The sequence below is a fragment of the Carica papaya genome, chromosome 3 (assembly GCF_054855325.1).
Source record: "Carica papaya isolate Zhongbai chromosome 3, ASM5485532v1, whole genome shotgun sequence".
NCBI lineage: Eukaryota > Viridiplantae > Streptophyta > Magnoliopsida > Brassicales > Caricaceae > Carica > Carica papaya.
Genome location: NC_142311.1, coordinates 1548419 through 1576303, shown reverse-complemented (window position 1 = coordinate 1576303; position 27885 = coordinate 1548419). Strand labels below are relative to the sequence as shown.

The 27885-nt window shown below is 35.4% G+C and overlaps 3 protein-coding genes and 2 pseudogenes across 7 annotated transcripts; 3 read left to right on the top strand and 2 right to left on the bottom strand.

Annotated features, from left to right (window-relative positions):
• The first annotated feature begins 1703 nt into the window (after window positions 1-1703).
• LOC148266589 (UDP-glycosyltransferase 92A1 pseudogene) lies at window positions 1704-2507 on the top strand (annotated as a pseudogene).
• A 17-nt stretch (window positions 2508-2524) lies between these two features.
• Window positions 2525-3043, top strand: LOC110811845 (UDP-glycosyltransferase 92A1 pseudogene; annotated as a pseudogene).
• A 317-nt stretch (window positions 3044-3360) lies between these two features.
• Window positions 3361-8398, bottom strand: JMJD5 (2-oxoglutarate (2OG) and Fe(II)-dependent oxygenase superfamily protein). The gene is made up of 6 exons (XM_088214951.1): window positions 7833-8398; window positions 6384-6593; window positions 5850-5984; window positions 5606-5749; window positions 5171-5263; window positions 3361-3820 (listed from the first exon to the last, which is right to left on the bottom strand). Exons 1-6 carry the CDS (start codon window positions 8325-8327, stop codon window positions 3638-3640), a joined length of 1260 nt encoding a protein of 419 aa, XP_088071077.1. The 5' UTR covers window positions 8328-8398; the 3' UTR covers window positions 3361-3637.
• A 1489-nt stretch (window positions 8399-9887) lies between these two features.
• EIL3 (ETHYLENE-INSENSITIVE3-like 3) lies at window positions 9888-16730 on the bottom strand. Of its 4 annotated transcripts, XR_015817548.1 has the most exons (5): window positions 16298-16730; window positions 13904-15718; window positions 13611-13712; window positions 11361-11565; window positions 9888-10168 (listed from the first exon to the last, which is right to left on the bottom strand). XR_015817548.1 is itself a non-coding variant. In XM_088214950.1 (3 exons), exons 1-2 carry the CDS (start codon window positions 16330-16332, stop codon window positions 13933-13935), a joined length of 1821 nt encoding a protein of 606 aa, XP_088071076.1. In that variant the 5' UTR covers window positions 16333-16730; the 3' UTR covers window positions 13433-13712; window positions 13904-13932. The 4 variants fall into 4 exon arrangements, 1 of the variants encoding a protein (XP_088071076.1); XR_015817551.1 differs by lacking the exon at window positions 11361-11565 and having other exon boundaries at window positions 9947-10168; XR_015817549.1 differs by lacking the exons at window positions 9888-10168; window positions 11361-11565 and adding an exon at window positions 11576-11733.
• Window positions 16731-19725: 2995 nt separating this feature from the next.
• On the top strand, window positions 19726-27798 carry LOC110811830 (Cell differentiation, Rcd1-like protein). 2 transcript variants are annotated; one of them, XM_088214948.1, is made up of 9 exons: window positions 19726-20123; window positions 21833-21904; window positions 22894-22983; window positions 23173-23215; window positions 24307-24413; window positions 25435-25530; window positions 26144-26334; window positions 26462-26531; window positions 27267-27798. In XM_088214948.1, the coding sequence occupies exons 1-9, from the start codon at window positions 19941-19943 to the stop codon at window positions 27369-27371; spliced, it is 957 nt and encodes a 318-aa protein (XP_088071074.1). In that variant the 5' UTR covers window positions 19726-19940; the 3' UTR covers window positions 27372-27798. The 2 variants fall into 2 exon arrangements, with proteins under 2 accessions (XP_088071074.1, XP_088071075.1); XM_088214949.1 differs by lacking the exon at window positions 21833-21904 and adding an exon at window positions 21726-21797.
• Window positions 27799-27885: the final 87 nt, after the last annotated feature.

The window sequence follows — 27885 nt, the reverse complement described above, 5'->3', positions numbered from 1 at the left end:
GAAGATGGGTGTTTCATTAGATGTATGAAAAATTTATCGTATTTTTTCTTCTCTGAAATAGAAAAAAGAAGAGTGCTCTCGAGTAAAGCAAGGTCTACTCTAAAAGAGAAAAAGAAAGTGAGTTGTGGTACCCCTAGGGAGCTTAAAAGATTGGAGTCATCCATAAACTAGGACGGAAGAAAAAAAGAGGGCAAGGCAGCTGGCGTGATTAAAGACGATTTGTGAATGATAGGGAAAATTGTGTCTTGGAATGTCCATGGGGTGAATAACAGGAGTAAAAGGCTAGTTATTAAAGGATGTTTGAAAAAATGGAAGCCTGCAATTGTGTCTGCAAGAAACGAAAATTGAAGATCATTCCTCTGATGTGATAAACAGTTTATGGTGTGAGAACAACTGGGATTGACATGCATTACCCGCTAAAAGGATTAGCTGGTGGGATGATTATCTTTTGGAAGGAGGATTGGGTGAATTGTGTGGATGTAATCATAAACGAATGTACCATGTCCTATATTTGTAGAAATTGTAAGGAGCATGTTGAATGGATGTTCACTGGTGTTTATTGTAGAGGTAATAAAGTGGATAAGACAATTCTATGGGAAGAACTGGAGAAATGCAGAATCAAATGGGGAGGAAAGTGCATTGTTGGGGGTGATTTCAACATGACATTAAGAAGAGAGGAAAGAAGTGGCAACAATTTTTCGGCAACAGAAGCTTCTGAGTTTGTCATATAAACTGGTATTGATATTCCTTATATTCTAGGGCTTGTTATGACCAAATGGTAATGAAAGGGCTTGAGGAAATACGTTTGGGCGTACTGTTTTGAAGCTGAGTAGCTATTACTTTCTCTGTACTTTGTCTCCATGCCATCTACGTTTCATTATTTAAGAAAAACGACACTTAAAAATGAGTGTTGCATCCCTCATTTCTCTCTGCAAATATTCTTGTACTGGTGAGGGCACTTGGTATTTTTTATGTTCTGGAATGTTTGGTTGCTACATGGTTTTTGATTGCAATGGATTTGCTTTCTTTTGTTAGATCACAATAAATTGTGATTTTGAGATTCTTGTTTTGCACCATGAGATTCGTTTAGGATTTAAAAGATACTAAGAATATCCGTGTCTGCCCATGATCTGTTCTGTTTGATATGGTCAGTTTTATGAAATTCTGAAAGTTTTATGATTTGACGTGCATATTATTTGGATGAGTTCTTGAATGCTGCTTTGGGGATGAGAGAAAGAGGACGGAGAAGGAAGATGGAAGATTGCCAGAATAAATTATAATACAAGTTTGTAATAAAATCTTCTTCTTCTTCCTCCTTGAGATGTAGGAGCCTCAGAAGACGGTAACACAAAGATGGCGGAAACAAAAGAACGCATAATCATGTTCCCCTTCACGGCACAAGGCCATATCATCCCCTTCCTCGCTCTAGCCCTTCATATTGAGAAAAAAACCAGAGGCTCCTACGCCATGACATTCGTCAACCCCACAAAAAACATCATGAACCTCAAGTCATCTCTTCCCCCAAGCTCATCCATCCACCTTTTGGAGATCCCCCTTCGACAGCTCCAGCCATGGCCAGCTCCCTCCCGGCGCAGAGAACTGCGATGCCCTTCCTTACCACCTTGTCCCTCACCTCCTCCAAGCCTCCGCGTCTCTCAAACCTGTCTTTAAAGAGCTCATAACGGAGCAGATAAAGGTAGATAATGGCCGACGTCCCCTCTGCATTATCGGCGATATCTTCTTCGGGTGGACGGCTAGTGTTGCAAGGGAGCTTGGCATCTTCCATGTCGTGTTTAGTGGGTGCTGGTGCATTCGGTTTGGCTTGTTATTACTCCTTGTGGACCAATCTTCCTCGCCTGAAATTCGCAGGAGATGACGAGTTTACGTTGCCGGATTTTCAGGAGGCGTCGAAAATTCGCCGGACCCAGCTGCCTCTTTCCATGGTGGAGGCTGACGGGACTGACTCATGGTCAGTTTTTCAGAATTCGAACCTGCCTGAGTGGGTTAACTCGGACGGGATCTTGTTCAACTCACCGGAGGAGTTTGATCGGATAGGAACGTTGTATTTTAAGAGAAAGTTAGGTCTATCAGTTTGGTCAATTGGGCCCATTTGTTTGCCGGAACAAAGCAGACCACGAGCCGGCAAAGAAGACGGAATTGTCTCACCAGAGCTCTGCAAAAAGTGGCTAGACCAGAAGCCTGTAAAATCAGTGTTATACATCTTATTTGGGTCAATTAACACAATCTCTGCAGCCCAGATGAGTCAATTAGCCATGGCGTTAGAATTCAGCGGCAAGAATTTCATCTGGGTGGTTCGGCCACCAACCGGATTTGACATAAACTCAGACTTCAACGCCGAAAAATGGCTTCCGGAAGGATTTTCAGAGAGAATGAGTGAGTCAGGTCCGAGGGTTATTAGTACAGAAATGGGCACCCCAGGTAGAGATTTTGTCACATCCCTCGGTCTCTGCTTTTCTGAGTCACTGCGGGTGGAACTCTGTGATTGAATCTCTCAGCCGTGGGGTACCTCTACTGGGTTGGCCAATGGCGGGCGAGCAGTTCTTCAATGTCAAGTTCTTGATGGAAGAGCTCGGGGTCTGCGTCGAGGTGGCGAGAGGAAATACATGCGAGGTCAAACAGGAAGACATTGCAGAAAAGATAAAGGTAGTAATGGATGAGAGAGAGAAGGGGAAGGATACGAGAAGGAAAGCTGAGAAAATGAAGGAGACAATCATGGCTGCGACGAAGAATGAAGATGGTTGGAGAGGGTCTTCTGTAAAAGCCATGGATGCGTTCCTCGAGGCTGCTTTGACGAGGAAGGTGGTGGAAAACGGATTACAGTTTAATTAAAACTGATAACATCTTTTTTTCAAATTCATATTTCTTTTCGTAAATTAAAAGCACGGGGAATTGGGGCCGCCATGGGTGGTGGGGTTAGACTTTTTGACGACAATAATACATTGTCACCTTCTATTTTTCCACACGTAGAGGAAGGAACACGTCACGTGTGATCTCAGTTTTGACCAGTTCACATGTTTTGTCATTTCATGGTGTTGCAGAGATTTTCCTTCTCTTTAAACTATCATATAAATGTGTATATATTATACACCATCATGGGATGTCAATAACCAAATGATAGTTAATTACACTACTACCCAATAAGTCATTCGCACATCTCACTTCTTGACCCTAATTAACACCCAGAAACTGTTCTTTTTAAGTCTATACATATGCAGAATCTTACCTCATCACAAATATATATATATATATATATACATATAATTGTTAAAATAGATAAATTCCTCTTTATTACAGTATGTAATAATTCAAAACAAAAAGACTGAAAGGTTAGGAAGAATGTGCTTTGAAAAAAAAAACAATCATTTTAAAATCACTTTTAACAAGTAAGCAAGCATCTTTCCATCAAATCCAAGATGCACTCAAATTGCAAAACATGCACACTAATGTCGTTCCATAAGGGTTTGATTATGATCAGCTACCGAGCAAAATGTCTATATACACTAAACTATAATATCATATTCCTTTACTCTCCCTGCAACGGTTTCTTTCTCCTGATATATCGGGTTAAACCCCTTACCAAAAAAATTAGAACACAGACACTGATGTTGCGTACTCATCAGGAAGAACCTCCATTATTGCTCCACCAGAAGCTAACAGAAAAGCTTGTTGTTAGAGATCGCACATAGTGCCACCATTTCGGCGGGATGTAAAGCATTTCGCCTTCCTCTAAAATACAGTCCACAAATTCTAGCTCAACTGCCTTAGGAAATTCTTTCTCGTTTATATTGTCTAGATCAACCTACAAATAAGGTTAGTGTTAAAATTGGACATCTGTTTTCATAGAAACCGACAAACAATATTAGCCTCATTTAGCTCTGAAACTCCTACATACAACAAAAACCAATACTGGACTTGCCAAATTTTGAAGAAAGGTAAGGACAAGCATTAACAATTTTAATCAGGAAGATATCTTCACTGACAAAAGAGAGAATGTTTGCACAAATTACATACTTTACTAAGCTAAAGAAAAGGGAAGAAAGAAGAAGCAAGAGAAAGAAACAAATTTCCTTCTGTTTAGATGTTTGAAAACAATAAAGAAATAGAATGGAATTCTTTGTAAGTGCTTTTTTACGTTGTTCTCTTCGTTAATGTAGACTAGTCGATAGCTATATTTAACATCAAAATGGTCCACACAGTAAAAAAATCATAAAAGCAAGAAATATTTCCATTTTCCACTAGTTTGAAGGAATTAAGGGGGGAAAAAAAGGTTTGGAGATGTAAATCTCATTTGCAAAACCCCATTGCTATAAAAAGAAAATCTTCCCTTTCCCTTCCTAAAATTTCCTCCCATTTCCCATCTCAAAAAGAAAGAGGGGGGAGAAAAAGGCATCCTCCCATTTCTATCAGTGCATACATAAACAAGGATTAAATTTGTTCATTCTTCAAGTTCTAGTAATGTAACTTTTCTGTGAATTAACAAATCAAACAAAAGCCAAGAAAGTTTTCTGATGCTAAATGTTAAGACTCTATACCAAGGGACAACCCCTGATGAGTGATGCCAAGTGCCAACATTTCCCCGGACATCAAGGGTCCGTGTCCCACAGTTTTCAGCTTATTAGTTTTTCTGAGAAAAACTAACAAATAGATAAGCTAATTATGCCACATACCAGCTTTAAATTAACAACTAAAAAACCGGAATGCCATGAGCCAAGACTGCCACGCAGCTTAATTCAATCAGCATGCATTCCGAACACAAGGTCTGGTTCACATATCATGGATAAGATGTAAGGTGGAAACCCACAAGTTTTGTTGTTTGCTGGTTTCAAGGACCGGTATAATAATATAACCAAGCCTAGAAAGAAAATGGATCAGAAGCTTTGGCACTGGATATCCGCAGGGGAATTATAACATTCTAACCATGAAAATGAAATATACGACTCTGCAGAGTATTGAGAAGACTAACAGTCTTGGTATGCATATCTTTTCATGCCAGCATATGAGAGAGAGGAAAGGAGAGAGAGAAGCATCCAATGGATTAAGTTCATGAAAACCACTTCGAATACGGAACCATATTGTATAGATGCTACCGCCAAAATATGAGCAAATCCAGAAAAATCTCCAGTCAAAGGAACTGTTCAACAGGAGTTACCTGGCTAGAATTGCAAAGCATGGTTTCAGAATATGGGTAAAGTTCCTCAGAGAGTGATGCAGGATAGAGCCTTACATACTTCTTGCCAACAACCTGGAAACAGAGAGGCCAAATATCTAAAGCCAGAGGTATTTCCAATAAATGCAATGACACATAATTTGCATAAACGCATATAGCACAAAGGAGAGGAAACATTCAAGAGAATGCTATCAAATGATAAAAAAGCAGAAAATATTTGTGCATATATAGATTAGTTAAGCAAGAGAGAGCATATGCAACACGCATCAGTCGAAAGTTTAAGATCCAAAGCAATTAGAAAATAACATGAAAAGGAAGTAGCTTATATCAATTAATGAAAAGCAAATTTTCCTTTTTTTTTCTTTAGGTGTCGGGGAGTGCGTGGGAGTGATTTGAGAAGGCAGCAACATACAATACCTGAGCAAGTATATTATGATGTGGATCATGGTGCAAGGGTGTCACTGTCCCAGCTGGACCAAACCAAGCATTGAGAGGTCTTAGCTCCCCACCACCAGTAAAACAGTAGTCAGGAGTACAAATGTCCTCCTTTAACTCCCTGATCTGCCATTTGCATACAATAAATAAATATATATATATATATGTGTGTGGTTCAGTATGAAGTAATGAATTTGAGAGAACGCATAATAAGATGTACACGCACCTGATCAAACAATGGATGCTGAGCTAGATAAGAAGGGGTTACGGAAGAACAATTACTGGATTGAATCCTCTCCAGGAATTGTGAAAATGAGATGAGCTCTTGCTTCCAGTCTGTGGATAGATAGTTCTTCCCAACCTGCAAAGTATTTGGACTTTACCAGTTTTCAGTCATTAAAAACAAATAACGATTAACCAATCATATTGGAATTATCAGCCAAGAGACTAGAGGAAATTGAAGGAAGCATCAAAACTAGAGGTAAGGAAAAATGAAAAAATACAAATAAACAGATATTGTTTTTGACATAACACCTACAGCACTAGAGCTAAAAGGTAAAGAATGTCTTTAGTTTAATCGTCTTGTGCATAGGCTTCGATGAAGTCTAATCACTAGGACAAAGTTTTTAAGAGTAGCAAACAATAGATAGTAAGAATCATTAAATGTTAAATGCTTCTATAAAGTTTCCTCGACTCTAAAAGAAAAAGAGAATCAATCTTTCTTGATTAATGCCCTTCAGAATAGGATTTGTCAAATCACCTCAACTGGCACCGTTCGACCACCAGCAACCCTTTTGAGATAATACATGTCATTCCACTTTGTTGTGGCTGGCCAGTGAGCCATACAGTCAGTTATTATAACTGGAGAACCTGTTAGGAAATATTCACGCAGAAACCCCTCCAAGGATAGAGCAGACCTTTTTACTACAATTTGACAAGATAAAGACCTAGAAGGCAAAATCCGAAGCACCTGCATAGTTTGAAAATGAGAAATTATTCACACTTTTTATTTAAAAAAATGATAAATTACAACCATATGTGCTAACAGATTCTCTTCATTGCCCCCTAACAACAAGACCATGACCATCTTGTTTAAAAACATGTACAGACAACTTCCCTTCCACTAAATAGCAAAAGAACTAAGGGAAGCTAGCCATCATAGTATGACAAAGAAAGGAACAGGTACCCCTGTCTTTCTCTCAGTAACATTTGTGTTCTCTTTATTGCCAGTAATTCTCAATACCGGTTAAATAATTAGTTTTCCCAAATAAAACCATTACATTTACCTACATAATTAACTAACTACAACAGCACTTCACCACACACTCCTATTAGATATCAAGAATAAAATTCAGCCCTCTTCAAGTTCCTTCGTGAACTTAATGGGTGGAGAACGTTAGATTTTTCCCTCCTTTCTTTGTCATAGATGTTCTCAAAATCTCATTTTGTTTCCACAAAAATCTGAGAAAGGTGTTTAGTTTCTAGAATTTTTTTTTAAAAAAGCGAAAATCTAAAAAAGAAACATGTTTACTGAATTCATTGATTGTGAACATCCGAAACTAAGCTTGTTTTCTATTTCATAAGAACTACATCCCGAATTGAATAAACAACCAATGATAACTCAAAGAAACAAATAATTAAAAAAATAAGAACCTACTACATGGACTAAACAGATAAAAGGTTTAATTCTAAAATCAATGAAATATTATTCTGTCCCTGATGTGAACAGTGCATGTGATTTACACTTTCAAGAGGACGCAATTACAACACCAATCTCCACTTGAATTGTTAGGTATAATTCAGCTTCAGCTTATCACTCAAATTAATGGTGCTTATATATAAAGCCTTAAAACTTTTGACTTTTTTTCTTAATCAAAAAGAAAAAAAAAAAAAAAGGAAAAGAAAATTTCACTTTCCGTCGTGTTCAAAGATAAACTGATGCTGAACAGAAATGAAGTACCTAGAGGAACACCATGTGGAAAACTCTATGCAACTAAAACTTACAGAAACCAAACACGTCCTAAGAAATTTCTTGATTCAGCATTCATCATGCATTGCCTTCTCGCTTTTCTTCTGGCCTTTGATCTTCTAAACTATTTTGGTACACTTGTATACCCGTATGTACGTATAAAAATATCTATACACACGCACAGCACATAATACAGACAGATGAAAGAAAGAATGATGAGAGATTGAAGACGAACCTCACCTGGTCCATATCAAGGCGATGGTCGATAACCAAGGCGGTGCCCTCCGACTTCGCAAGCGCGTCGGAATTTCCATTTCCGACGGCGTTTCTGGTTCTAGCAGAAACCAATTGGACGGCATCGTGGAGGTCGCCGCGGAGGAGTGGCCCTCCCATGATGAGGCCCATGTCGAGGGCCCTGAGCGCCTCCCCGAATTCACCGCTCGCGAAATACAATTTCGCCACGTGGAGGCAAGCCATGGAGTAGGCGTCACGCCAGACAGGGAGCACGGAGTGCCAGGGACCCGAGTGGAGTTGTTCCCACGCCATCTCTCTCGCCGCCTCCGCCGCTCGTTGGTCTCCGGCCGACGCCAGCACCGCCATGCTGACATAAGCGTAGCCTCCGTGGGACGAGATTGATTGCAGGAGAGACTGCGCCTCCGCGTCCAGAGTCGGAGTAGAGAGCTTGCACCGCTCCGATTGGGCGGGGGAGGGAGCGGTGACGGTTGGGTCGGACATGGGTGCGGGTCGGGTCAGTTTGGGCGGGGGGGGAGGTTGAGTTGGGGGGTTTAAGCGGTTAGTTATGGAGTGGAGAGATATTTGTTGTTGGGGGCACTTTAAATGATCAAAAAGAGAAAGATATTATTGATTGGGCACTTCCGGTTAGTGGTCCGTGTGGCGGTGGCCTGATGAGAAATCATGCGCGGGTCACGTGAGATATATTTTTAGCGAGGTTTTACAACACCTCACGTGTCCCTTTTTTATTAGTCCAAAACTCCTTTTTTATTTTCCTAAAACAAAATTATGTGGACGTGGCATTTTTATTTCTTTTTCAATTTTTTAAACCTTGATTTCCGATTTCAAAGCATTTGATTGGTCCGTATCTTTTTCTTAAAAAATAATGAGCCAGTACTTTTTCCAATCATTTAATAATATTTTTTTTTCTTTTACAAATCACTCACTACTTAATTTAGTCTCATTTAAACATTATATATATTATTATTATAATTGGTGTATACATTGCTTTGACTAACAAATAAATATATTAATAATTTAAAACTATATATAATAATTTTGATCTAACAAAATTATCTCAATATATTTATATGTATAATTAGAACATAAAATAACACAAATTTAAAAAGAAAAATAATTCATAATATAAAATTAATATATTCAAATACATATGTAATTTAATATCTACTAAATTTAGTTATACATATAAATAAATAAATTTTAAATAAAAAAGTCATATCGTTGTCGATTCCATATTTATAATCATGTGTGTTAGTTCTTCGATGGTACCTAACAACCAATTATTATATACCAAGTGTTTGTTTGGACATTCGCATGAGCAAAATATCTTCTCATATGCTTACCATCATTTCTTAAGATATTTAAGTTAGATATTTCACACCATGCTTTATAATACAGCATATTTGGTAAAGATTCTTCCACACTAACTATATATCGTACCTTTGTTTAAAATTGTTGTAAATATAATATAATATATATATGTCTACATATCAATATGGTGTATTCAAAATTCTAGTGATCAACCTTCAATTACAAATATATTAATCTCTAATAATGTTATTAATTCACTTGATTAATTTTTAGTACACTTAATTAAGAAAATTGCACATCAAATTATTTGATTATGTATATATGTGTGTGTGGTGTGTATGTATATATTTGTAAGTTTGTAACTTGACTTGGTTCTTGGATATCTCCAAGCAAGAGGTGGCCGGAACTATTTTTGTCACAAATAATGAATGGAAGCGGAAACCCACAAACAAGAAGTGGGTTCGTCGGTTATATGTCACAATCTACACAAATATAGAAACGGCAATGATTCTTTTTTGCTCTTTAGTTTATATATATATATATATATATATATAATATTTACTGTAAATATCTGCCATTTATTTATACGGCATTTAATTATGGAAGAAAATAAAAAATAAGTGAAAATTGTATTATTTATATCTTTGAAAAAAAAAACATTTATTTTTTTTTTTGAAAATTCCAACCAGAGAAAAAGACAGAGAGTGGAAGAGAGAAGATTGCCATAAACAATGAAAGAAAATTGAAGTCTGATAATATATGAACATGAAAATTTTTTCTACAAGAGAATATGCGAAAAGAACTCGATAACCCACATATCAGTTTCTCCAAAAACAAGGGAAGAAGAAGGATCAGTAGCTAGCTAACCATTGATGAAGTAAAGAGAGTTAAGGACCAGTAGGGTTATCATTGTGGTGAAGAGGATCTGGTCCAGTGGGAACCTTTCTTTTCTCCATTACAAAGCTAGCTCTGTCGTCAAATCTCTTTGCCTCTTCCATCTTATGAAACTCCTTCTGTTAAAAAACAAAAGAATGAGACCCATGATGAAAAAAATACAAAAGAGAAAAATTTGGTGCAAAAAAAGTAATCTTTTTTTTTTTTGTTTCTTTTCACGTTTGTATACATTATATATGCACACTATAGATACACACAGACAGACAGACACCTCTGTGATTTTTTGCGTACTCTCCTTTGTTACTCTTACTCCACCGCCATTTAAAGGGTATTCTGCAAGAAACACACGGAGCATCAAACCAGTTTTTCTTACGTGAAGACATTAAATAAGAAGAAGAAGAAAACCGGGAGGGAGCTCACGGGGACGAGACGATTGAGCTAATGGCAAAAAAACCGCCATTAGAATGAGCACGAAGATCCAAAACCTGAAGACAGCTCTCCTTCCTGCAGCCATTTTCTTTTCCTCGTCGAGCCAAACAAGAAAATGCTGTCAACTTTCCCTGTCTGCGTAGGGAGACTGAGAAGAAAATACAAATGAGAGGTACGGCAGGGATGATGGCAGATGAAAGAGACAATTTTTATTTTGAAAATGTTCAAAATAACATCTCTACGAAAAGACAGTTTTGACCTCTACAATTCTGGAATTTACAGGCTGAGTGAACGAAGGTAGGGGATTTGGGAAGGGTGGAAATGTCTTTTCATAGGGTATTGCGGTGTCAAGAATGCTGTCGCCTTTCCCCATCGCAGGTAATTTTGAGAAATTGACAGCCTGGCACGTGTCGGACAGACATCCTCGTATGTACGGGGAGGTTGGCGGCCTATGAATCATGTGGACACGTGAATGGTTTAAATTTCACCGAATGATTTTGGCGGGCCCGGTCACGGTCTCCCCGTCTCATCAAAAACAAAACGAAAATAAAATAATATAAAATTATAATTATTTAGATATTATTTTTTTAATTAAGTATATTACAATTAGTGGCAAATTCGACATTTAATTACCTGATTAAGTAAACATTAAATCCCTAAAAGTGCATTTGGCTGTGAAATTTATCCTAACCTTTTGAACTGCTCATATATCAATCTTAAAATTGGTAAAAATTAGTTTCAGTTACAATTTAGTCATTAAGATTTTATATTTTATTTAATGATATTTCTATACAATTATAATAATTAAAAATTAAGACAGAAATTGCGATGTAATTCATAATTCAAAAATTAAATTAATAACTTTTACAATATCTAAATTACCTTTCACTGTCAGTAAATTTTCCCAAAGCAATATCTTAACCTTAGAACTTTCCTCAATGGCAAGCAACTCAGAAAATTTTGACCTTTATCTTCATCCAAACAAGCAAATATCTCAACCTTAAGCCAGTTTCTAATTTCTGCTACTCTGAGAAACCCTGCACCACCCATTCTCTATTTCCACTTTAAATGGTGAATGCTTGTGTATCTACACAATATGGAAAGCTCATTCACAATTCAGTTCAAACACTTGCCTCGTTAAAACAAAAAAAAAAAGAACTTCATTTGATTCTGCAGAGAGAAGCAACTTTGGTCCTGTTAAAATTATAGATGACTTCCATTTTAAATTCCATCAGCTATCAGCTGTCAGTTTATCCTGCATAGAGAAGTCTCCATTTTACCAAAAAAGCTAAAAACTGATATCTTTGAGGATACCAAATGGAAACAGCATAGTACATTTTAAATCCCATCAGTTTTGGTAAAATTTGGATTCTTCATTCCAATTCTACTCAAAAGTCACTATGAGTTTAATTTTTGTCATCTTTTTAATAGAATTGTAATCTTCTTCTATTTAAATTAAAGTGTAAACTTCCACATGAATTCGGTATTCGGTAAAAATAAGTTTGTCCGTTACAAACATAACCTAAATTCAGCTTTTGACACCACATCAGGCATTCAATAATCAACAACATGCAAAGGCCATCGAACTTTGCCATAGGGTTCATTTCTCTAAACCAACTGCAGATAAAATAAATCCATCAAAAGATAGAAGAAAGCTCACTCTTTATTCTTTCTAACATCCAAACAAAGAACGAAGCTAGCTCTTCATAGCATTGATTCTCTCTTAGGGCCTTCCTTTCCGTTTGTTGATAGTGAAAGGAAATTAAAGCCGTTGTCTTATTCAAAGGTTTCGGAAAATCAGTCTCCTAACCCAACCCCCACTTCCACCTCGGATAATTGTAGTTTGATTCGGAAAGTGTCCCCTTAAATTAAAGCTAAGGTACATTCCAAATCTATGGAGCCCTTAGGTGTAATGAACCAACTTTTTTTTTTGAGATAAAAAATATGTATATTACGTATATGGCACCAATGGGGGTGCCGCCCTTATACAAAAATATTTACATGTCTGTAAGTACGTCTAATATCCTCTCAAAATCATCCTACCCATATACATCATGACCCAGAATTAGAAACCCAAAAGTATGTAACCAGCTATCTCTAATTTTACCAATATCTCTCACACAACTATTGAATGTTCTATTATTCCTCTCTTTCCACATCACCCAAAAAATAGTTAAAGAAATCAGTGTAACAATCTTTGATCTTATCCTTATCCCTCCCCAAGCCCAAATTTCATTTTTTACCAAGTTCCTAATCACCCAATTGATACCCAAATTGTACACCATATGCCAAAGACTAAATGTCACCGGGCACCAAAGGAGAAGATGATTGCAAGATTCAGCTACCTCCAAGCAAAGATAGGAACCATTGACGATAGTACGAACTCTTCTCATCAACTTGTCAATAATGAGAATGCACTCTCGACCCGCTTCCCAAGGAAAAAAGCAATTCTCAGCAGTGCCTTCGCTTGCCAAATCTGATAAACTGGGATATTCAAGTCATCATCCTTCCTAGTTGTCAAATAGTCATAGAAGGATTTCACTGTAAAAATGTCATATTTCTTGAACTTCCAAGTAACCTTATCTTTGTGGTTATCCAAATGCACATCAGCAAGAACTTGTAGGAGCCTTGTAAACTCATCAATCTCCCAATCGTTCAAATTTCTAACCAGATCAATATCTCAACCACTCCTCCCATCCAACCCCCTAAACACCTCCTCAATCCCACCCCATGAGGCCTAGCAATAACACTCCCCCTCAAAGAAAATAAATGAAGAAAACGAAAAGTCCCCTTACTCTTGCTAAAAGGGTTGTGTGAAGCACCGCCCATTCCTTTAATAGAATAATGAGCTCACAATATATGCAGTTCCGAATACCATCAAGAGAATTTGCATATCAAAGTGGACGATATCACAAATGCATATGCACAATAAAACTAAGGAGAACAACAAAAACTGAGGAAACATTTTCTCATATTGCCAGTTGATAAATTTGACTCATTTACATGCAACCCTTCGTGGTAACTCTATTCAGAGAAGTAAAATAAAATATGATGCACAGAAGAAATACTTTTGTCTGTTGTTTTATTTGATTTGTTTTGAACACGATGAATTACAAAGGAAATACAACTTACAGTTTCATGAACAAATGATAACACCCAGTATTGGCAAGATTATTGGCAGTTAAGGAGAACTTTGTCACCCAGTTGAGCATCGGATGCCACAATTTTCGGTTCCTAAAAGGTAAAGCAAAGCATATCTATGAGACCAGTATACTGAAGTGTTATATATACACACAAGGGCATCTACATAGGAGAAAAGAATCTTCCGACATGTAGTAATAATACATCTATCAATTATTTTAAGAATGGTAACAAAATTTTGTAATAAAAATAGAGATAGCAAATTGGCAAAAAACAATACTTACAATCTATTCACTGATGACTCAAATCTAATCTAAGCCCCAAAGTACTCTATCAAGTCCTCGTCATGCCATAAGTCCTCAAATGAACCTGTGCAAGTGAGTCCGAGGTGCAAAGGTGATGCAGTGAATGCATTATCAAAATCAAAATCTAATTGCAAGCTACCCATAGGAGAACCAAAGTTATTATCAAAAGCTCTCTCTTGTTCATTTTGGTATGTCTCTTTCCCATAATTGTGCAACTCTGCTCCAACAATCTCATTCTCATTTCTATGCAGTGCTGGTGGATAGGCTACATCCTCTGACCTATTCTGTTGTACATTAACTTCCATCTGACTGTTGAGCCCATCATGAACAGGCCCATATTCAACTGATTGACTATCGATGTTATAAGTAGTCCCTTGATGCATCTCAGCATTTTGCACTAATGGGTGGACCATTCGTCTTTCATCCGCAAACATGCCTGGTTGGGGGGTTTCAAAGGCATAAGGAACACCCGAATAAGGATTAAATTCAGATATTGAAGCTTGGGGTTGACCCTCAATATTGTTATCCAAAGACCTTGCAGCTGTGACCACACCATTTCCCTGTTGTCTACCATGTATATGATACTCGAGCAAAGGAATATCGCTGTTGTTCATATCAGGCAAACTGTTTGTCAACTCAGCATGTGCATGCTCCTCAATGGTTGGTCCAGGCTGCTGATCAGCATCTCCTGATTTCAGGCGTCGTCTTTTCTTTCTAGGTTGCTTTTCCACTTGCTCTTTCTCTTGGGCATGATCAGATGTGTCATTACGAGTGTTCCTCAAAGACTCTGCATCCACTGGTTGAATTCTCCTATCATCTTTTGAGGTAGCAGAACCCACACAGTCATCAAAGCCATCAACATCATAATCACTATCACTGCTGATGGCAGGTCGCGTTCTATCAACATTACGACCTGGAGGTGTTTCAGTTACACCAGACAGACCATTGTCACTACTGAGCTGCCGAATGAGGGATTCTTCTCGGTCCAAGACCGCCAACCAAATTGCGCTCTCCTTTGCAGTCATCTTATCCTGTAAGCATTTTGACTGTCGAACATGCCTCCTGATTTTTGCAATATCAGGTGACATGTGCTTTATAACAGCTGTTAAAACTCCAACCTTCCATATCTTCTTAAGATCATGCGGCTTTTTATAAGGAGGTGTCTGACCTTGAGGGAGTCCTGATTTTGCCCACCATTCTTCATTCCCTGTTGGCCACCAAGGAGGAGGTACAGCCTTCTCTAACGGATACTTTCTCTGAGGGGGATCACAGTGTTGCATCAAAGAAGATAATAGAGAACCCAGGGTGGCATCTTGCAGGTCTTGTAGAACACTCTGAGAGTTTCCATTTCTACTGTTATCTGCCTCACTTTTGGCTAAACACTCCGCTTCATACTTTGCTATTGCTGCCGGTCCATTCTTATCAAACTTCACTTTTTCTTTCCACCATGCTCTTATATTATCAGAGGAGCCACTTACGGGTTTACCCTTTTCAGGGATAATACCATATACAAATCCACGTACTTTACACACTTCCATTAGCTTCAGCATGTACTTAAGGATCCCGTCTTGAGCTCTTGACATTTTCTTCCTCCGAGCTTGATCAGAGGCAGGTTTGGGCTTCTGATTTTCTGCAGCTTGTTTAGCTGCAAGCTTCTGTTTTTCTTTTATCCTTTTCAGCTTGATACGATCCTTCCACATTCTTCTCTCTAAATCTTCTGCTTCAATCTCTTCATCACTTACATCTTTCTCAGCTATATTGTCACACCTTATGTCACCAACTTCAATGTCGGAGCTGTCAGCAATTGTTATCAGAGAATAGTGTAGTACACCCGGTTAAATCGTAGAAAAAAAAAAAGAACCCAACTTTTAGTTCATACAAAAGAAAAAGAATCCAAATTTCGGACCTAACAAGGATAATGATGTTTTGGCCTATATATACAATCTCACGAGACAAATAGATTAAATAAAAACGCGCGCGCGCGCGCGCACATACACACAATATCCAGAAAGGAGAACAGCCAAGTTTTCTTGGTGCTAGCATTCAAAATTTAATAATAAGAGTGCATATGCACATATCTACTACCAAACAATCTCCTTCATTTTTTTTTCTTCTTTGCTGGTATAAAAAGATCCATTTGTTTAAGACAAATTAACGATTGCCTCTAAATAATTCATCCTTGAATTTGAGTGTCTACCCTGAACTTTCCATGAAAAATCAAGCAAAACAGCCCCACATACATTATTCAACAATTTCAACACCCAGTGGGGAATCGATCAGTAAATTGCTATACACAAATTTATATGTATGTGTGTGTATGTGACGAAGAAAAATCCGAATAAACTCTCAAGTCTAAAGCATCAAGGAACTCACCTAATATCAGGCCCTATTTCTTCAAACTCCCCCATGAATATAACTTACGTAACAACCGAGTTTGAATTAAACGGGAAGCTCACAAACCCTAACGCTCTGGACCTGTCCTTTCTCTCCTCCTAGCGTGCATCAAATAACAGAAAATGGAGCAGCAGACAACTTGCGAAACGAAGACATAAACGATTAACAAACCCGATAAAGTAGATGGACCCCAAATCGGTTCTTTTGCCAGAGAAATCGAGTTGAAGCGCTTATAGATTTTGATGCGAAATCGATCAATTAAAATTTAGAAACAAAAATCACAGAGAAGAGAGAGAGAGAGAGAGAGAGAGAGAGAGAGAAGGACGAGTCGATCGAGAGAGTTGGATTCGAGAGAGAAAATGTGCGGGGAGCGGCTAAAAGTACTCACAAGCGGCCACGAACTTTTCGTTCCTGTTAAAAAATTTCGTGAAATATTATTAAATTTAATTACATAATATATATATATATATATTCTGTGGCTAATAGTATTTTTTAAATATATATTTAAAATTAAAAACACCAAACAATAAATTAAAAAAAAAAAAGAATTTGACTATCTTAATTAGTAAGAACCATCATTTTTAATTTAAAACATACAAATTAATTATTTCATAATTCTTAATTAATGGGTTAATCTGAAAATTTTATATTTCTCTGCAAAAGCATATATTTTCTTATATTTAGTCATCAATAAAAAGTTGGGTATCTTAATTATATGTGGAAATATATATTTTATATATTAATTAATTTTTTAAAATATTTTGGACTGAGTTATAAATATGAAATCATATATGTATAGATTCATCATAATAAATGTTTCAGAGCAAATTATAATGTTGTCCGGATACATTGTTTAGGAGCTTTTTGTGAACGTTCACCAAAATATGTTTTTTTTTTTTTTTTTTTTCTGTACCATACATAATGCCTTTTCCTATAATGGGTAACGCTATTGGAAAATAAATAAATTAAAATTTGTCTTTATTATATAAAAATTATTTTTAAAAAATATCTCGGTGTAATATTTATTTAATACACAATTATTTAAAAATATAAAAAAAAACATGAAAAATGATTGTCGATATGGCAGTTACATAACAGATATGTTAATAATATTTTTAAAATTTAATAGTAAACATACTATATATCACATGAGTATTTGTATTTATACTTGTAATAATTAGAAAAAAAAAATTGGCATGTATGTATAGATGTATAGATAGGGTGAGAATTTCAGAGGTAAAACGACGTCGTTTGTAGAAAGAGGAAGTGGACGGTTGGGATGAGGTGAGATGGACAGATAGAATAAGAATATTTGTATTTATATCACAATATTTGAATATAAAATATAAAATTTTGAATGCGAAAATAAATAGAGAAATTACTATATGTGTTTAGGTAACTAAATAAATTTATAAAAATAATATAAGATATTTATTATGGTTAAATATATAATAAACTTTTATTTTTTAATTTAAAACAAAAAATTATAAAATATTTTTAAGAAATAAAATAATAGAGAATCGGTGGATCAGATTTGATATAATTGCAATATAGTTTGCCAAATGTATTATTTATTTGGAGTTATAAATACATATATGACTAGTACATATTAATCATATTTTCACATATTTTATCCTTATTATGGTACTTTATTTATCAATTTTTATAATACATGTTATTTATCATATGTAGGGTAGTTAATGATGGAAATCAATTCAAATTAGATCGAAAAACTGTGAACAAACTCGTACTGAATCAAATAGAATAAATACGAAAACACATATGAATCTATAACGAAATAAATTTTCTTATTTTATGGTAGATTTTCAAAATCAACATGCGGCTGTAAAAATTTATTTTTACTGCTGACATAAAAATATTAAATAAACAAAATACAAACGTAATTTTTGTATCATAACCGCATTTTATATTATCGAATTTTGTTATTTCTCAATTTACCCATCATAAAATAAGAAATTATAAATATAATATATGTATATATTATAAATCCATACTTAAGTATTATACATTAAGATCTATAATTTTTTAACCGTAATTGATCACTTGTAAATAGTTAAAATAAATTGATAACTTGTTACGTACACTAAAACTCGCATTAAACCCACTTGTTAATAAAAATTTCAACAATTATAAGATTTTTATAATTAATTTGATTATAATACATTCAAAAATAAAATCAATACATGCATTTTAATTGTTATTGTACTGTTAATATTACGATTATAAATAACTTTAATAATATTAGTAATCTTGTAATCCGTGAATTAAAATGTAATATTATTAAACATGTTCTATATACACATAACATGTTTGGTTCAAAAAATATGTAGCATGTTCTTATCAAGTGTCCATTAATATTATTATTATTATTAAGATTAAATTTATTGAGTGTTTATTAGTAGTATATAATACCCTTTCCCTTAAATAAACTATACAAAATCATGTGGATAAGAATATAATTCACAATTAATTAATTATTTATTTATTTGAAGGGATGAAATATTGTATATAACATTGAAATTCTATGTATGGATTCCCCAAATTAGTTAAAAATATAAAACTCATAATTCTCTGAGGTTGTCTTCCACTATGAATAAGATTATATAGCAATTAACAAAATTAATACACACATACTCATGATTTAATTTTGTAATTAATATGGGAGAAAATTTAGTATTACTTAAATTATAATTAACTATTAATCATATTTTTTTATATTTAACAAATTTCGAATTTAAATATTTTATTAATTTATTTTAGACACGTAATAATTAATATATTTATTTATAAATTTATATAAATACTGATCAATATATATATTCAAATAAATGATAGATAAAATATTAAAAAATATAATTTATTAAAAGTTATACTTTTTATATTTATATAAATATATAAAGATAATTTTTTTTTTATATTATTATATGATAAAGTTCCCAACAACCCATATAATACATTTATATACGTTTTTAATAGTGAAACGTCACACACACATATATTTTATATATTAATAATTAAAAAAAAATTAATTATTAATATTAAATATATTGACGTTACTACGCCGTCGTTTTACCCCCATGGGAGTACACTTTCATTAATGAACTATTTTCATATGTCATATATTTCAGTATAACGTACAAATTTCAAATTGTAAATTAAAAATTTGAATGAAAAATAAGTAGAAATGAATATATTTTTGAATAAGTTCGTTATGTATTAAAATGAATTATTTCTTATAAAATATTATAATATATTTAAATTTTTAAAAGAATACCATTGAAATACATATATTTATAAGTTTTTAATTATATTTTTTCGCCAATAATAACAATAATACAAATAACAATTATATATATCTCAATATTTTTTTTTTCATAATAAAAGTGAAAAACCCATGTAACGCATGTTCAAGGCCTCTCTGGGCGGCGCGTGTATATACGTCCTCTCAGAATCAGACAACTGCCTCCAGTGCGGACGCGCATGTAGGTCACGTGTCCAGTACTTCTAAAAGCGGAAGCTCAAGTATGTGTCTTTTATAGTCCGCAGGCTCTCTTCTCTGTCTAAACAAACCAATCTCAACAAGTTCTCCCTACCAAACAGAATGGCCAACCTTCCTCAAAATCTGTCCGGCATGAATTCTCCCTTTGGTGGACCTAGCACGGCCGGACCTAGCGCCGCCGGTGCTCCCGCTAACAAAGACCGGAAGATGGCGTCGGCAGAGCACTTGGTGCTCGATCTAAGCAATCCCGATCTCAGAGAAAACGCTCTTCTCGAGCTATCGAAGGTAATTTATAAGTTTCTGAAGAATGTATCTCTTTGAATTTTTATTTCTTTTTCGTTTTGCTACTGAATTGCTTTTGATCGGTGAAGCAATTGTTAGGATTTTTTAGGTTTTCCTTCGTTGTTTTGCATGAGGTTTGGGAAAGTCGGGCTTCATTTTTAGTTTGAGTTTTGGTTCTTGGTCCTCGGACAATCAACGTTGGGAAACTGGTATTGCTAGGAAGGGCATGTAATATGTGTGGCAGAAAGTAATGGATGTGAAGTACAGACATCACCTGGTGGGAACTAAATAGTTTATTGAGTTTATTTGCCATTGGTGTCTGGTTTATCTGGTTTATGTTGGTGTTTCAGATGAGGAAAAGGGAATGATCGCGTTATATCTTTTGAAATGTGTTTTCTTTTTGTTATATGTATAAAAATGTGGGAACTTGGTGCTCTGGTTACTGGATATTTGGACGACCGGAGTATGGAATTTGTGTTTTGACTTGAACTGGATGATGTGGAGTGTGATATGAGGATGTGCCAGTTAATATTAAAAAAATGTGGTGGCTAAAAGCTACAGCAAGGAGAATTCGAGGACAATAATCAGTAGTGTTGGTTGGGGAAACTTTGGTTTTTAGGTTTTGAAATTTGTTCTTTTTCACAGGAAGTAGGTAGTCTTTCAAGGGTTTGTGGTGGCAGAGGGGGATGGGCGGGTAAGTAAGGAAATGAGAATGAATGGAATTTTATGTAAAATAACACATATACATTGATATATTTCTTTGTTTGAGAAGGAAGCAAATGAATTGAATGCATAACTTTTTCCCCTGGGAGAGTTAAGGATTTTAATATTAATAAAAAAACTGAGCTTGAAAGAATCATTAAGGATAGGTCTTCCATCGGAGAAATAGTGGCTCCTTTTGCTCCATTATAGAATGAGATCCAAAACAAGGTTAAATTATCAAATGCCTTCCTAATGTTGTCCTCTCCATTTCTTCTCACTCCCAAATGGAGCACGAGGGTATCATGCCATGATAACTCGGGACAGCTCAATTCAAGAAACTTAATAAGAAGTCGAGATAGGTCAATTGAAAACTAGACAATTGTTATTGCTTCTTCTTTGCCTTATGTGTTTTCTTAATACTTATGTTCTATTCTCTTTATGTTCCTGCCACAATCCTAGAAAGTGAAGCACACAAGAAAAATAGGACATGAAATCATTTTGTATTTAAAATTCCAAACTGTTTATCTTAGAATTTCATGTGCTAAAAAAGCATATTAAACTGTCTCCATAATTGGTTGTATTTGCATATTGTCCTATATTTGCTTTTACTTCATTATTTCACTTGCATAATGATTACATTTTACTTAAAGCAAATGTTTGGTTTCAATATTTTTATTGTTTCTTTTTTCTTCTTCAAATTGTTCTTTCTTTCTTATCTTTTGGACTTCAATAATTTCTTAAGTAGATTGCTGTAGAACCATTTATGTGTAATGGCTGAATTACTTCTTTTCTTGGACTTGTTCTTGCTATTTTTTTCCCCGTTATATTGTTGTGCAATATAGCTGTTAAACATTTGCATAGTGCCTTCATAAACTAGTGTCTGCCTTTGGTTTTATTTTTTAGAACAAGGAATTATTTCAAGATTTGGCTCCTTTCGTGTGGAGTTCTTTTGGTACTATAGCTGCACTGTTACAGGTATGCCTAATAAACTTGTTTTTGTTTTATTTTAGAAGAGAGAATTATTTCAAGATTTGGCTCCATTGTTGTGGAATTCTTTTGGTACTATTGCTGCACTGTTACAGGTAAGCTCCCTATGCTTGGTCACATTTGTCTGATAACACTGTGTCATGTACATTCAGGGTCTGTTTGTGGGAGGGGAATCAGAGTGGAATTTGGGTTATTTGGTCCTCACCGCAATCCTCTTTTGCTGCCATACTGGATTGTTGGTCAAGGACTTCTGTATCTAATGGAAAGTTCTCCCGATCCAAGGCAGGGCGGGTTTTTATTTTTGAAATATTTGATATTTTGTTTTTGAAAAACTATAAACTGTTTAATGATGTTGGCACCCCTTTGGTTCAACAATGAATTTCCCTTTTCTCGGAGAACTTGGTCCTCGCTAAAAAAATATTAGTTGAGGTAGAATGTAGTAATGGAAAGGATTCAATGAGGGAAGCTAAATAGTTTGCTAAGATCAAATTGCCCCAATTCTTTCCTCTCCTTTCGTCTTATTTCCAAAGATATTGATGCTCTTTTCCACCTTCCCTACGACACATTTTTAACCAGTTAATATTTCTTCCTAGGTATGTTGTTATAAGCTGGCAAATTTAGGGTGGAAAATAGGCATCCTGTATGTGCGATTTGAGTAATGTAATTTTGTTTCTGTAAAAAAAAGGAAGGAAACGGGATGAGGAATTAAGATTTATTAGGATATCTCCAAGACTTGCAAATTTTACCTGCAACCAGATGAACTATAGAAAAGTAATCATTGACCGAGCGCTTTACTAGCATTTTTGTTTTTCTTGGTTTAATGCCTCGCATGTGATTGCTTCATACAACTTTGGTTTTCCTCTTCGATCTTTTCTGGGGAGCTAAGTAGCTGATCGTTCTCCTGGATGCCAGATGAGATACCAGTGATTGTTCGTTAGTTTTCTGATAGAAGTGGTTGTTACCGTGTTTTGCATAATTTAGTTTGTTTCTTAGCTGTTGACTTTAAAAATTGGCAGCTGAATGATTGATCACCTGGGTGTTCATTTTCTTTGTTTGCTTGGCTTGAATTTCCTCCCTCTTGCAGGAGATTGTTTCAATATATCCTGTTCTTTCACCTCCAAATCTGACTCCTGCTCAATCAAATCGAGTTTGTAATGCCCTTGCACTTCTTCAGGTGAAAATTCTCATTTCAAAAATTTTCCATACTATAACTTCTGTGTGCGGTTGAACATGATATTTTTATATCACTATGGGAATCAATAAATGAAGGCATTAGTGATGCATGGCAATTTTGTTTATTTGATTGTTTATTGAGAATAAAAAGGAGTACATAACATGACAATTTTATTATCTGTTGTTTCAGTGTGTAGCCTCTCATCCAGACACAAGGATGTTGTTCCTCAATGGTAATAACATTGATCTTATCACATGCTATCTTGTCACATACTGCATTCATTAAGCATTAACACTGGCCTTAAATATTAATTTATTGATAGGAACTGTTTTCTGGATTCTTTCTTTTTAAACTGTTTGAGAAATTTTTTACTATTTTGTTGGTTTTACTTGTTCTTGCTGCAGCTTGAGAGTGTCATATAAATGCATGTCATAACCCTGTCCAATTAGAGTGGCAGTGTTAGTCATTAATAAATTAGTAATGGAGGAAGCCAATAACTGTAATTAATATGCTCTGTCATCTTTGATTCAATAATATATACTCTCAATAAAGCTTGTTGTTGCAGAATGTTTAATTTGTTCATGCTGCATCTTACAGAAGGTTCAATTGCATGGATACTATCTTGTTCCAGAGTTTTAAACAAAATGGAATGAGCATGTGGTCTAGTTGGGACATCTATCCGGAACAAAGCTTTTGAGCTGGGTGTTATGTCTAGTTGGGGTTCTGTCTCTGTTGAATTACTGGGATGTTATTCAAGCTCTGAAGGAATGGAACAGAATTATATCCATTGTTCCTTTAGCTATCTTTGGGATGGATGGCTCGAAAGAAACAAAAGAGCCTTTCAAGATATTGTTCCTCCTTTTTACAGGATTAGATATTCTTTGTTTCGAGTCCATTTTCTCCAATGAGGGGGAGTTAGGTGGTGGTGGTGGATATTTTGTCAAATACCTAGTACAGGTGACACCTTCTTGGTGTCTCTGTGAATACATAATATGTTTCCTTTTCGGAAAATACATGTCTATCAACTGAATGTCTTGATCTTTTTTGTTCCTTGCATAATAAGGTATTTTCAATATCTGAAATGCTAGTTTATTTAAGATGATTGTTGAGCCCAACTTTTTTAGGTTCAACAACAGTTTTTTTGGGCATCCTAGATATTATCAGCTTATGGTCATTTCTTCGTATTCATCTGGCTTGGGTTCCAACAGCTGAGTTTTAGAGAGATGATCTTATTCTATCAACCAGATGACGATACATATATTCTCTCGTTTAGTAAATTTAAAGAATGCCCAGTGCTCCCAACCAGCAATTTTTCTTTTGCAGCTCACATACCTCTGTACCTGTACCCTTTCCTTAACACAACAAGCAAATCAAGGCCTTTTGAGTACTTGCGGCTTACTAGCTTAGGGGTCATTGGTGCTCTTGTGAAGGTAACCTATCCTTATTGACTTTGTTTTGCCAGATTCATACTTATTACCGTTTCTGTTTCTTGAGTTTGCAATGCTTGGCTGCTTTAATGTTTCCAATATCTTCAAGGACCTTGGTGATTATTAGATTATTAGTCTAATTGTCCATTAGATTATTGAATTTCGTTAGGAAGAAAAAAATTAAGTTGAGTTTTTATGTCCTGAGGTATTGCATGAGATCTGTTTTGGTTGGGTCAGTCACAGATTCTACTTTATGGGGCCTTATTTTTGGTTAGTGAAGTTATCCCAAGTTGGCAGGTTGTCATAGTTCTTAAACTAAATCTCTTCTCAATTTCTTCGCGTGACATAACTATGAGTAATAGGTATGCTTACTTTCTCAAAAGAAAAAAAAAGAAAATATTGAGTATGCTTGGGCAATTGATTTCCGTTTTGAGGACAGTTTTCTGAGATTGAAACATGCGTGATAATCTGTTCCCAAGAAAAAGTTTTTGAAAATTGTTGTCAAGAAGAGACTCTAAGATCTCCTTTTGCTAGAAGTAGAGACTCTAAGATCTATTTCTAAGTGGTTTGTTGATGCGTTTTATGATGGAGAGGAGCTAGGGAATCCTATCGCCTTTTTTTATCTTTTGCTTTTCTGTCTTTTGCTTTCAGGTGGCACCTGTTTGTGCTTGTTAATGAGACACCCCCCCTCCCCCCCCCTCCCCCCCCCCCCCCACACTCTCTCTCTCTCTCTCTCTCTCTCTCTCTCTCTCTTTTTCTCAAACAAATCGTAATTGTTTTTTTTTTCTTAGAACAGTTTTTGCATTAGGGTATTACAATAAAAATGTCTGAAGTGGTTATTTCAAAAATAAAAGAAAAATGTGTAAAGTGGAATTTAAGTTTAGTAAAATATATTATTTTAGCAAGTGATTTAAGAAGAGGGAGTGTAAAATGGTTCCAGACAGGCCCCCTACTACAGTTAATGAATCTTGTTATCTTCATGATTTCAAGGGATTTTATCTAATCACTTGTTTCTGTTCACCAGGTTGATGATACAGAGGTCATTAGCTTCCTTCTTTCAACAGAAATAATTCCTCTGTGCCTCCGCACCATGGAGATGGGCAGTGAGTTATCAAAAACAGTTGAGTGTTCTGTTTTCTGCTTCTTAGCTTTGTGAAATATTTGGAAATTTCTTTTGTCTCTTATAGCTCATTTTCCAGGGCAAAGCCATTTGCTAATTATGTCTGGTTCCCATTTTTCTGGAACTGTGAAGCTTTTTATAACATAGTTTTTTTTCAAATCTATGAAAATGTAATTTTTTGTTTTTTTCTAGTCTACTATAAAATTTTTACAAACACTCACATGCGCATGTATGATAATACTAACACATAAGAAAAAATTATCTTAATTTGTTGCAAGTTTCAACTGGAAGAAATGGCTTTTCTGAGAGGCCTATTCTAGTTTTTCCTACTTGTTCAAGAATGTGAACCTTAACAAAATGTTGCCTATTATATCAGTAAGGGTGTTAGGACTCCTTAATTTCCACACATGTTGTGCAATTTGTTCGGCATGATTAGTACAGTTGGGAGCATGCTGTGCACACTGAATCAACTGGCTCTAGCAGTATTGCTAGGCATATGAGATGCACATTATGGTGGATGCTGGAATCTATACATGATCAAAATGTTGTTGACATTTATTGCTATTATTTAAGGTTTGTATCTTTTTTGAATAAAGTTCCTTTCGTGTGGCAGGTCGCAACATTTATCGTTCAAAAAATTTTGTTGGATGATGTTGGTCTGGATTATATATGCACCACTGCAGAGCGATTTTTTGCAGTTGGTCGAGTGTTGGGGAACATGGTTGCTTCACTTGCAGATCAACCATCCTCACGGCTGTTAAAACACATAATTCGTTGTTATCTTCGATTGTCAGATAACCCAAGGTTGGTTAGTTATGCAGCTGCAATCTTCATGCTGATTTCATGATCATCAAATTTATTTTCTTCTTTTCCATCTTTTCCTTTTTGTTTACAAATTTTAGTGCTTACAAAAGGACATCTCTCTGGTCAGGGCTTGTGATGCATTGAGGAGTTGTCTTCCAGACATGTTAAGAGATGCCACCTTTACTAATTGCCTTCGTGTAAGTATACTTGAAATCAATTTGTATTGGATCTTTTTTTTTTTAAATTCATATCTAGGAGTTCTGAAAGAATGCTAACTATCTGCTCGTTTTGCTCTGGTTTTCTTGCATAGCTCTATCTCTTTGTGTATTGTTTTATATGGCATCTAAGCTCTGGTGTTGCTGTGTGTATGTTCAGGTCTACTAATGTGTATATGGCATAGTTCATGTTTGTTGTGGAACATTTTGTGTTTTAGATACCTTTTTAATGTTTTATGGTCAACTTTGCTGTAACAGGAGACTTTTTGCAGTAATAATGGTGGTTAAGAAGAGATTGTTATTCTCATATTTAAGAATGAGAGATGTAGTTAAAAAAGGATTATCATACTCGTTACAGATTGAGCTATGAGCTATGTTTGGAACTAATTTAAAAATTTTATAGAATTCAGTTGCAAATCCACACCTAGTTTGGGAAAGTATGTAAATTCTAGTGGAAGGATATTAAAAATTAACCTCATATGGGACTCATGAGGAATGAGAAAAAGATGCATTATAAATTCTTTTAAAAATGAAATTTTAACATTTTTTAGGGAGTATTTTCACATCTCCTAGTTGGAGCAAGTATAGATTTACGGAGAAATTCCACAAAAATTCTAGATTTGTCCCAAAGGTTTCATTTATTTGATTTTCCATTTCTCTAAAGTAGCATATGCTTTAACTCCGTTCTGGACCAACTGTTTCCGTATATATCTGCAGGAAGATCCAACAACAAGGAGGTGGTTGCAACAGTTGCTTCACAATGTTAGTGTGAATCGAGTTCCTGCGCTTCAGGCCGGCGCAGGATTTGATCACATGATGTGAACTAAATCATCGACATCGTTAATGGTCTAGATCAGTCTTCTGCTTTAGGAATTTCCTGGTCTAATCAACTCTTCTTTTTTGGTATGTGAATCGCCATAGAACTATTCTGGTTAGTGGAGTGTGAGAACAAGCTTGGGGTAAGATGGGCAATTCGGTATTTAAGGTTGAAAGGGAAGAAAGCTATTTATAACTGCCTTTCCTTTTCCCGCTCGGTGCCGAAGCTGCGTCTTTGGTTACAGAAATTGGGGATGTCCCTCTTATCCTCGAGAGTGAAAAGAAATGCTTACTCTCTCTGATTGGGAGTAGGGCTTGTAAAGAACTAACAGGCGGCTTATTTTGTTAGTTGGTGGCTCTTACCGACTAAACATTAATTGCAAATTCCGCTATTATTTATATATAATAAATAAATTTTATTAATTTCTTTAAATTTTCCCTCTTGAAGGCACCCGTTCGTTGGTGAGTAAAATACTGTGGTTTCTTGCAAGGAAAATCAGGTTTTGTTTGAGAAATGAGA